The 12805-nt window shown below is 38.6% G+C and overlaps 1 protein-coding gene across 1 annotated transcript in view; it reads left to right on the forward strand.

Moving 5' to 3' along the window:
- Positions 1–12805, forward strand: part of LOC100370800 (uncharacterized) — a 52502-nt gene that overhangs the window by 27881 nt on the left and 11816 nt on the right. Inside the window, exons 5-10 of the mRNA XM_002733600.4 lie at positions 1325–1445; positions 2155–2247; positions 3199–3359; positions 5367–5452; positions 9452–9637; positions 9801–9925. Coding sequence (XP_002733646.3) covers positions 1325–1445; positions 2155–2247; positions 3199–3359; positions 5367–5452; positions 9452–9637; positions 9801–9925 — 772 coding nt within the window. The remainder of the gene's footprint in view (positions 1–1324; positions 1446–2154; positions 2248–3198; positions 3360–5366; positions 5453–9451; positions 9638–9800; positions 9926–12805) is intronic.

Genomic DNA, 12805 nt, shown 5'->3' on the forward strand with positions numbered 1-12805 from the left:
TCACACGCAACGTAATATTACCGTAATTGGTATAGTACAGGTGTGATGGTTCAAATACCAAATGGCACAAGTAACAGAAAGATTTCCCTGGCGGCGATGATAAAACACGAATACGGAGCCAACAGATGAGGTTTCAACTGGTACTGGTATTATTATACTCTGCAAACATCAAGTAAATTAACGCGGTAAAACTCCACTACTCCAATAACTAGATACTTAAACTCCAATACAATTCAACGAGATCTCCGATCTAATCTCAGTGCTGAACAACTCCCCTATATATACCCACACTGTTTATAAATAGACCATTACATCAGCATACATTATGAGTCTGGAACTTACTACACATTTCTAGAATGTTCCATTACCTTCTATTGCCTTCTACAGTGTTCTATTACCTATTCAACCAGTTCCTAAAAATCTAGAATATTCTACCCAGACACATTACGTTTCTAGAACATTCTCATTGACACGGAAGTGGTAAACAAGTCGTATGCGACACCAAGTTTGCATTAATATCTACTTCAAAATTTGTAGGGAAATTTGTTTACACAAGTATGGAATGACACAGCCCAAATTAGTTGTCTCCTTTCATACAAATTAGAAGATTATCATAAAACCAATTCATACTTTTCTAGTAATACTGAATAAAATTAATGAAAGAACTTGTTGGTGTTTGTCTCAGACTGTTTTTGCTTATCACATACATGTAGTGTCTTTTGTGATTTTAACTATAAATTCTGTTATGGGGATAATCTCTATCAGCAATCAGACTTTCCAATGTTACCAAAGTTTTAATTTATTACAATGTTTTAAGACATACATTTAAACAAATAATTAACCCAACCTGCACCCACTGAAGAGTGACCCACAATGCAATGCGTTAAGGATTATTTTTTTCCCATGAATTGATCAATCATGATTTTGAGAATAAGTCTTGTGTATGTTTTTTCTCAACATTTTTTATTAATGCTGGTCATATTTTATTTAAAGTTCAATATATTGTATTCTTATTTCTAAACACATTTCCTGATGAAAACCTTGATGGAGAGCTGAAAAGAAAGTAAAAAATGCAGTCAACAGGTGACATTTTAAGTCCAGCATTTCAAACCTTTTCACCACCAGTTCATCACAAACTCACAAAATAATCCTGTTTATAGTCTGCATTTTCCCTCAGAAGATTGGAACAAAAATGAACAAAAAGTTTTTGGGTAAAAACGGACAATTGACCCAAATTGTGTCTGTTGGCTCCAAAGTTAGAGTTCATTTCCAGAATTTGGTGGTGAAAGTGTCAACTTCTATTCATTCATTTCTTGTTTCTCAGGACGGGTGGCGTTTCTCCCATGGATGTAGCTGAGAAAGCAATCAAAGCAATAGAAGACTCTGAACAGTTGACACCAAAGTTGAGAGCAGTGGTTCAATACAATGTACAGGAAATTAAAAGGGTGACAATTTTTGTTTGTACACTTGTAGCCAGACAAATACATCATATTCAGCTTTATTTTCATTTTCATGCCAGTTAAAAAAAAATCTTAAAATCAAAACCAACCTGTGTGAGATATATCTGTATCTCACTGTATGATATGGGAACACTGTTCAATTCTAATGTATGGTCTTTTGTATTGTACAAAAGTGTATTACAATCAAACCTTTGTATAGTGACCTCCAATAGGACTTCATTAAAATTGTCTTTATAGACAGGTGGTCTTTATATGGAGGTTGGGTTATTTTTGTATTGATCACCAACTCGTACATTTTACATTATATTTGTTCAGAAAATAATGATATGATACTTTTGCAAACAAAAAATATTTTAGTCAATTTTGAATCAAAATTGAAAATCCAATAATTTTTACTTGAAGAAAGTAAAAAAAAAATTTAAAAACTGAGTGTTGATTATTAATTTGGTATCTAAACAAAAGAGAATCTGCAAAAATATTGCTAAATTAGTGGTCGCATAAGACAATCTTTATACACTGGTTACTCGTATGTTATGCCTTGGAACTGCCTACAAGTAGACCCTAAATATATAGGCAGGTGAACCTTTATACAGAGGTGGTCACCAACACAGGTTTGTCTTTTATACTTTGAAACATTTTGATTGTTTATTTTGACTATATACTATTTGTCATTGTTGTTTCTGTGTTATTCCAGATGGCGAAGGCATCCTGTGAGCGTTTTGAATCTAATAAACCACTTTCAGTGTTTGATGGTGTACCGGTCCTGGTCAAGGAAGAAGTGCATGTTGTAAGTGTCTAATATCTGTTCACCAAAATTATTGTAAACTGCTAATTTTTATAATACAATATACAAAATTTTAGATAAACACAAATGGGTTTCATTTTTGTAATAGATTTTTCTTTTTTATAGTTTTTCCTTTGTGTTTCTGTGAAATATATTTGATTTTTTATCTTAACCATGAAGTTATTATTATTATTATGAGGTTAATACGAGGATACTGCAAAGTATGCGTGAAGATGCCAGAGTATCGACCGACACGTAGTATTCTCATAACCTTATTAATATACATCTTTTCCTCCCAGGAATACATCATGGGAATGCCGAAAAATGGTTAGAACCGATTTCGCAAACTTTTTCGTCTGGGTACGATCAAACCCTGGGGGCAGCCATGTTTGATTTTTATTATTAGAAGACGCTTACACATGTAATCGTTCCATATTTTGAATTTGCGTTTCCTGGTATGGTAGGATGAAAATACCCAGTGCAATACCACAAAATTACAGCGTTACAGTGACAGATGTATAATAATATAAATTAAGTGATGCCAGGAAAAATGGGAAATTTTTTGTAGACATTCAGTGAATTTCATAAAGACATGAATAATATAAAATATTTTAAAATTTCAAATGATGGTTGAAAATCAGCCAATGATTAAAGGAAACTTGCAAAGACTCATGGGTAATGGTGTTACAAAATGGTTTCTATAGCCAATGAAAGTGTCTTCTTTGGATTTGAAGCCTGAGTGTCAAACATAACCCTAGCGAGTATAGAGTTACCGGTATATCAAACACTCACACAGATAGTGTGATCCAACACATTATGCTATGAGTAATAAGAACATGCAATACAGTGATAGTGTTCAAGGAGGGCTAGGTTAGATTAAAATTACATGCAAATTCCACTCAACAAGTTTATAGTTTGGAATACATGTGTGTTTGTTTGTTTGTTTGTTGCCAGGTTCCATACTACAAAAGAGATGGCTCTGCGTCCATTGGAAATACACAGACCAAAGAAGATGCCACCATGGTGAAGAAATTACGAGATGCAGGGGCCATAATTCTAGGTGTCACCAACATGCATGAATTTGGTATGGGTGTTACTGGGATCAACTCAAGCATGTGAGCATACTGCAATGCTTTAGGACGGGGATGGACCTATTGCTATGGGTGTTACAGGGATCAACCCATGCAAATAAGGGTATTGCAATGCTTTAGGATGGGGATGGCCTTTTGCTATGTTACAGGGAACAATCCATGCAAATAAGGGTACTGCAATGCTTTAGGATGGGGATTGCATTTTTGCTATGGGTGTTACAGGGTTCAACCCATGCAAATAAGGGTATTGCAATGCTTTAGGATGGGGATTGAATTTTTGCTATGGGTGTTACAGGGATCAACCCATGCAAATAATGGTACTACAATGCTTTAGGACGGGCATGGACCTATTGCCATGGGTGTTACAGGGAACAATCCATGCAAATAAGGGTACTGCAATGCTTTAGGATGGGGATTGCATTTTTGCTATGGGTGTTACAGGGATCAACCCATGCAAATAAGGGTATTACAATGCTTTAGGGTGGGAATGGATCTATTGCTATGGGTGTTACAGGGTTCAACCCATGCAAATAAGGGTATTGCAATGCTTTAGGATGGGGATTGAATTTTTGCTATGGGTGTTACAGGGATCAACCCATGCAAATAAGGGTACTGCAATGCTTTAGGATGGGGATTGAATTTTTGCTATGGATGTTACAGGGATCAACCCATGCAAATAAGGGTATTACAATGCTTTAGGGTGGGAATGGACCTATTGCTATGGGTGTTACAGGGTTCAACCCATGCAAATAAGGGTATTGCAATGCTTTAGGATGGGGATTGAATTTTTGCTATGGGTGTTACAGGGTTCAACCCATGCAAATAAGGGTACTGCAATGCTTTAGGATGGGGATTCAATTTTTGCTATGGGTGTTACAGGGATCAACCCATGCAAATAAGGGTATTACAATGCTTTAGGGTGGGAATGGACCTATTGCTATGGGTGTTACAGGGTTCAACCCATGCAAATAAGGGTATTGCAATGCTTTAGGATGGGGATTGAATTTTTGCTATGGGTGTTACAGGAATCAACCCATGCAAATAAGGGTACTGCAATGCTTTAGGATGGGGATGGACCTATTGCTATGGGTGTCACAGGGAACAATTCATGCAAAAAAGGGTACTAAAATGCTTTAGAATGGGGATTGAATTTTTGCTATGGGTGTTACAGGGATCAACCCATGCAAATGAGGGTACTGCAATGCTTTAGGATGGGGATGGACCTATTGCTATGGGTGTCACAGGGAACAATTCATGCAAAAAAGGGTACTAAAATGCTTTAGGATGGGGATTGCATTTTTGCTATGGGTATTACAGGGATTTACTCATGCAAATAAGGGTACTACAATGATTTAGGGTGGGAATGGACCTTTTGCATGGATGTTACAGGGATCAACCCATGCAAATAAGGGTACTACAATGCTTTAGGGTGGAAATGGACCTATTGCTATGGGTGTTACAGGGATCAACCCATGTAAATAAGGGTAGCTCAATGCTTTAGGGTGGGAATGGACCTATTGCTATGGGTGTTACAGGGATCAACCCATGCAAATAAGGGTAGCTCAATGCTTTAGATTGGGAATGGACCTATTGATATGGGTGTTACAGGGATCAACCCATGCAAATAAGGGTACCTCTTTGCTTTAGGGTGGGAATGGACCTATTGCTATGGGTGTTACAGGGATCAACCCATGCAAATAAGGGTACTGCAATACTTTAGGGTGGGAATTGACCTTTGGTTATGGATGTTAATGGAATCAACTTAAGCATGTAAGGTTATTACCGGGGTACAATATTTTAGGGTAGGATTGTATATTATACTAATTATGGACATTTGTGCATTCTTGTGTATGGCCACAAACCCCCATATATTTGGCATGTGACTGAAAAACATTTTAATAGATTACAATATTTGAAAATCATGAAGAAATTGTAAAAAAGCATTTAATAGAATCTAATAACAGTGACAAAATACATAGAGAAGCAGATTAGAGAAAACAAAATTCTAACTTCAAAATATTTATATTGCAGAATTCATGGGACAGCAAGGAACCCGTACAATACTGATCATTGCTGTGGTGGTAGTTCTGCTGGATCAGCCTCTGCTGTTGGAGCTGGTGAGAACTCCTAATTTACTGCTGTGATATGACCTTGTGTTTGTGGTAACCTGTTGTTCAGGTTCTTAGGAACGCTTGTGATGTTGTCAAGGTTATTATGACTACTTTGATTGCTTTCCAGGTTATTATGACCACTTTGAATGTTGTCCAGGTTATTATGACCACTTTGGATGTTGTCCAGGCTATTATGGCCAATTAGAATGTTGTCAAGTTCATTATTACCACTTTGAATGCTTTCCAGGTTATTATGACTATTTTGAATGCTTTCCAGGTTATTATGGCCACTTTGAATGTTGTCCAGGTTATTATGACCAATTAGAATGTTGTCAAGTTCATTATTACCACTTTGAATGCTTTCCAGGTTATTATGACTATTTTGAATGCTCTCCAGGTTATTATGACTACTTTGAATGTTGTCTAGGTTATTATGACCACTGTGGATATTGTCCAGGTTATTATGAACAATTAGAATGTTGTCAAGTTCATTTTTACCACTTTGAATGCTTTCCAGGTTATTATGACAATTTGAATGTTGTCTAGGTTATTATGACTACTTTGAATGTTGTCGAGGTTATTATGACTATTTTGAATGTTTTCCAAGTTATTATGATCACTTTGAATGTTGTCTAGGTTATTATGACCACTTTGAATGTTGTTGAGGTTATTATGACCACTTTGGATGTTGTCCAGGCTATTATGGCCAATTAGAATGTTGTCAAGTTCATTATTACCACTTTGAATGCTTTCCAGGTTATTATGACTATTTTGAATGCTTTCCAGGTTATTATGACCACTTTGAATGTTGTCCAGGTTATTATGACCAATTAGAATGTTGTCAAGTTCATTATTACCACTTTGAATGCTTTCCAGGTTATTATGACTATTTTGAATGCTCTCCAGGTTATTATGACTACTTTGAATGTTGTCTAGGTTATTATGACCACTGTGGATATTGTCCAGGTTATTATGAACAATTAGAATGTTGTCAAGTTCATTTTTACCACTTTGAATGCTTTCCAGGTTATTATGACTATTTTGAATGCTTTCCAGGTTATTATGACTATTTTGAATGCTTTCCAGGTTATTGTGACTATTTTGAATGCTTTCCAGGTTATTATGACTATTTTGAATGCTTTCCAGGTTATTATGACCTCTTTGAATGTTGTCCAGGTTATTATGACTACTTTGAATGCTTTCCATGTTATTATGACTATTTTGAATGCTTTCCAGGTTATTATGACCTCTTTGAATGTTGTCCAGGTTATTATGACCGCTTTGAATGTTGTCCAGGTTATTATGACCCCTGTGGATGTTGTCCAGGTTATTATGAACAATTAGAATGTTGTCAAGTTCATTTTTACCACTTTGAATGCTTTCCAGGTTATTATGACTATTTTGAATGCTTTCCAGGTTATTATGACTATTTTGAATGCTTTCCAGGTTATTGTGACTATTTTGAATCAGCCTCTGCTGTTGGAGCTGGTGAGAACTCCTAATTTACTGTTGTGATATGACCTTGCGTATGTGGTAACCTGTTGTTCAGGTTCTTAGGAACGCTTGTGATGTTGTCAAGGTTATTATGACTACTTTGATTGCTTTCCAGGTTATTATGACCACTTTGAATGTTGTCCAGATTATTATGACCAATTTGAATGTTGTTCAGGTTATTATGACAATTTGAATGTTGCCTAGGTTATTATGACTACTTTGAATGTTGTCGAGGTTATTATGACTATTTTGAATGCTTTCCAGGTTATTATGACCACTTTGAATGTTGTCTAGGTTATTATGATCACTTTGAATGTTGTTGAGGTTATTATGACCACTTTGAATGTTGACGAGGTTATTATGACCACTTTGGATGTTGTCCAGGCTATTATGGCCAATTAGAATGTTGTCAAGTTCGTTATTACCACTTTGAATGCTTTCCAGGTTATTATGATATTTTGAATGCTTTCCAGGTTATTATGACCACTTTGAATGTTGTCTAGGTTATTATGACCACTGTGGATGTTGTCCAGGTTATTATGGCCAATTAGAATATTGTCAAGTTCATTATTACGACTTTGAATGCTATCCAGGTTACTATGACTATTTTGAATGCTTTCCAGGTTATTATGACCACTTTGAATGTTGTCTAGGTTATTATGACCACTGTGGATGTTGTCCAGGTTATTATGACCACTTTTAATGTTGTCTAGGTTATTATGACTACTTTTGATGCTTTCCAGGTTATAATGACCACTTACGATGTTAGCCATATCAGTGGGCTCAGTTACTTTTGATAGGCAAGGTCAGCGAGGGACTCAAAAAAGGCTCAGCCATTTTAGTTGTTCTGCAGCTGAATTGGGCAGTTGAAGGGCTAGCCACTTGGATGTTGACCAGGTCAAGGGAACGAGTCAGCCATTTTGATGTTGGTCAGATCAAGGTGAACGGTAGATTCTGTCACTTGGATGTTGGCCAGGTCAGGGGGAATGGAAGGAGAAGTCACTTGGATGTTGGCCAGGTCAGGGGGAGTGGAAGGGTCAGCCTCTTTGATGTTGGCCAGGTCAGGGGGAGTGGAAGGGGAAGTCACATGGATGTTGGCCAGGTCAGGGGGAGTGGAAGGAGACGTCACTTGGATGTTGGCCAGGTCAAGGGGAGTGGAAGGGTCAGCCTCTTTGATGTTGGCCAGGTCAGGGGGAGTGGAAGGGGAAGTCACATGGATGTTGGCCAGGTCAGGGGGAGTGGAAGGGTCAGCCACTTGAATGTTGGCCAGGTCAGATGAAGTGGAAGTCACTTGGATGTTGGCCAGGTCGAGGGGAGTGCAAAGGTCAGCCTCTTGGATGTTGGCCAGGTCAAGAGGAGTGCAAGGGTCAGCCACTTGGATGTTGGCCAGGTCAGGGGGAGTGCAAGGGTCAGCCTCTTGGATGTTAGCCAGGTCAGGTGGAGTGGAAGGGTCAGCCTCTTGGATGTTGGCCAGGTCAGGGGGAGTGCAAGGGTCAGCCACTTGGATGTTGGCCAAGTCAGGGGGAGTGCAAGGGTCAGCCATTTGCAAGTTGACCTGGTCAGTTGGAGACTGAAAGCTTCAGCCAGTTTGGTTGTTGTCCATGTGGACTAAGTTGCTACAGCCATAACATTAACCAAGAGATCAGTGAAATCAATTATAGAACTAATTTTATTGACTATGAAACTTCTGCATTCCAACTGAATCCTCTGCATGTATGACTATTTCTGCTATGAATGCAAACTTTGCAATTTAAATATTCATTGATCTAATGGTAACTGAAATGTACATGCATTGTTTTTACACATTTATTATCTCAGTGCCTGAGTATTTACATTTATATTTACAGTGACCCCTCACTAAGTCGCAGGTTCCGGGATCCAAGCAAAAACTGCGAGGGTTTGCGACTTACCGAGGGGCCTCGTGAAAGGGGGGTTCAAGTATTGAAATGGCCAAGAAGCACACATGGGTTTATTTATAGTGTGTTTTCTTTATTGAAAAACATCACAGCTTTATTGATGTCATCCTTGTTGGATAATTTCACACATTTTCTGTTCAGTCTGCTTTTTGGTCAACTTTGAAAACTAATTTTCACATCTTTTCTTTATTCACTACCACCCACAAATAATTGCAAAACTGGTGAACATTTTTAGCTCTTTAAATTTTTAGTTTAACAGTATAAACTGCTGTAAAATACTTTATTTTTGCTGAAGGATCGATTCAGTGAAAATAAAATCCAGTGAATATACCATTTTTCCTATACTTGTCAAAAATCAGCCAAAATTAATTCCAGCTAAAATAAGGTATTTTATAGTATATAATATTATATAAGACAGCCGGACGCTTATATCGAAGTGCACTTTCAAATATCATGTTATATTTGCAGTTTTTACCTACACATAACTGCTACAGGTAATCGCGTTTCTTGTAATAACCAACATAGTAATCAATTTCCTCAGCCCTAGAGTACTGTTGCCATCCCATCCATATGAGTTTATTTTATCACACAATAGGTTTGAGCCCTGTGGCCATTGGAACAGACGCTGGTGGATCTATTCGTATTCCCGCATCACTGTGTGGTGTCGTTGGTTTCAAACCAACATACGGTCGTGTCAGTTTAGCTGGTGGCTGTTCTGACTTTTCTCTGTTACATCACGGACCACTTGCCTGCTGTGTACGTGATGCTGCGCTTAGTTACGGTGAGATAATCAAATTTTTTGCAGTTTTTTTTTCCATCCTTAAATGCAGAAATTGATCTGTTTCACAATTCAGGTTTATCCATAAACCACAAATAAAACAAGTTGGTAACTGAGTCTATTTCAGGGTAAACTAATAAATTGTTCTGTTTGTTTTCCTTTCCAGCCATCATGGCAGGGCCTGATAAAAAAGATCCAACTAGCCTGCACCAACCAATCGTATCTCTGGATAGATTCGATGACAAAAGTTTAACTGGTCTTCGTGTCGGAATTGACTGGAGGTTTTTTCGTGTAAGAACTCAATTTTTTTATATGCTTGTTGATGTTAGATGTATATATTTTTATTTGCTCTGATGCATATAAGCACTGTGGTTAACTTTGAGTGTTCAGTATTCATTCAATGCAATAATGACTATGGTGACATGACCTGACCTGGTGAATATTTTTTCATTTTTGGTAAAAAGTGATATTTTTCTTGATAAAAACCACAAGTCTGATTGCTTTTATATACATGAAGGTACTACACCTAGACAGCTGGCTATGAATGATACAAGCAGTACCTAGACAGCTGGCTATGAATGATACAAACAGTTCCTGGACAGCTGGCTATGAATGATACAAACAGTACCTGGACAGCTGGCTATGAATGATAGAAACAGTACCTGGACAGCTGGCTATGAATGATACAAACAGCACCTAGACAGCTGGCTATGAATGATACAAACAGCACCTAGACAGCTGGCTATGAATGATACAAACAGTACCTGGACAGCTGGCTATGAATGATACAAACAGCACCTAGACAACTGGCTATGAATGATACAAGCAGTACCTAGACAGCTGGCTATGAATGATACAAACAGTTCCTGGACAGCTGGCTATGAATGATACAAACAGTACCTAGACAGCTGGCTATGAATGATACAAACAGTTCCTGGACAGCTGGCTATGAATGATACAAACAGTACCTGGACAGCTGGCTATGAATGATACAAACAGCACCTAGACAGCTGGCCATGAATGATACAAACAGCACCTAGACAGCTGGCTATGAATGATACAAACAGTACCTGGACAGCTGGCTATGAATGATACAAACAGTTCCTGGACAGCTGGCTATGAATGATACAAACAGTACCTGGACAGCTGGCTATGAATGATAGAAACAGTACCTGGACAGCTGGCTATGAATGATACAAACAGCACCTAGACAGCTGGCTATGAATGATACAAACAGCACCTAGACAGCTGGCTATGAATGATACAAACAGTACCTAGACAGCTGGCTATGAATGATACAAACAGCACCTAGACAGCTGACTATGAATGATACAAACAGTACCTGGACAGCTGGCTATGAATGATACAAACAGTACCTAGACAGCTGGCTATGAATGATACAAACAGCACCTAGACAGCTGACTATGAATGATACAAACAGTACCTGGACAGCTGGCTATGAATGATACAAACAGTACCTGGACAGCTGGCTATGAATGATACAAACAGTACCTAGACAGCTGGCTATGAATGATACAAACAGTTCCTGGACAGCTGGCTATGAATGATACAAACAGTACCTAGACAGCTGGCTATGAATGATACAAACAGCACCTAGACAGCTGACTATGAATGATACAAACAGTACCTGGACAGCTGGCTATGAATGATACAAACAGTACCTGGACAGCTGGCTATGAATGATACAAACAGTACCTAGACAGCTGGCTATGAATGATACAAACAATACCTGGACAGCTGGCTATGAATGATACAAACAGTACCTAGACAGCTGGCTATGAATGATACAAACAGCACCTAGACAGCGGGCTATGAATGATACAAACAGTACCTAGACAGCTGGCTATGAATGATACAAACAGTACCTAGACAGCTGGCTATGAATGATACAAACAGCACCTAGACAGCTGGCTATGAATGATACAAACAGCACCTGGACAGCTGGCTATGAATGATACAAACAGCACCTAGACAGCTGGCTATAAATGATACAAACAGCACCTAGACAGCTGGCTATGAATGATACAAACAGTACCTGGACAGCTGGCTATGAATGATACAAACAGTTCCTGGACAGCTGGCTATGAATGATACAAACAACACCTAGACAGCTGGCTATGAATGATACAAACAGCACCTAGACAGCTGGGTATGAATGATACAAACAGTAGCTGGACAGCTGGCTATGAATGATACAAACAGCACCTAGACAGCTGGCTATAAATGATACAAACAGCACCTAGACAGCTGGCTATGAATGATACAAACAGCACCTAGACAGGTGGCTATGAATGATACAAACAGCACCTAGACAGCTGGCTATGAATGATACAAACAGCACCTAGACAGCTGACTATGAATGATACAAACAGTATCTAGACAGTTGATTATGAATGATACAAACAGCACCTAGACAGCTGGCTATGAATGATACAAACAGCACCTAGACAGCTGGCTATGAATGATACAAACAGCACCTAGACAGCTGGCTATGAATGATACAAACAGCACCTAGACAGCTGACTATGAATGATACAAACAGTACCTGGACAGCTGGCTATGAATGATACAAACAGCACCTAGACAGCGGGCTATGAATGATACAAACAACACCTAGACAGCGGGCTATGAATGATACAAACAGTACCTGGACAGCTGGCTATGAATGATACAAACAGCACCTAGACAGCTGGGTATGAATGATACAAACAGTACCTGGACAGCTGGCTATGAATGATACAAACAGTACCTGGACAGCTGGCTATGAATGATACAAACAGTACCTGGACAGCTGGCTATGAATGATACAAACAGTACCTGAACAGCTGGCTATGAATGATACAAACAGTACCTGGACAGCTGGCTATGAATGATACAAACAGTTCCTGGACAGCTGGCTATGAATGATACAAACAGTACCTGGACAGCTGGCTATGAATGATACAAACAGCACCTAGACAACTGGCTATGAATGATACAAACAGCACCTAGACAGCTGGCTATGAATGATACAAACAGCACCTAGACAGCTGGCTATGAATGATACAAACAGCACCTAGACAGCTGACTATGAATGATACAAACAGTACCTGGACAGCTGGCTATGAATGATACAAACAGCACCTAGACAGCGGGCTATGAATGATACAA

The sequence above is a fragment of the Saccoglossus kowalevskii genome, chromosome 11, assembly GCF_978046115.1.
Source record: "Saccoglossus kowalevskii chromosome 11, keSacKowa6.1, whole genome shotgun sequence".
Taxonomy (NCBI): Eukaryota; Metazoa; Hemichordata; class Enteropneusta; family Harrimaniidae; genus Saccoglossus; species Saccoglossus kowalevskii.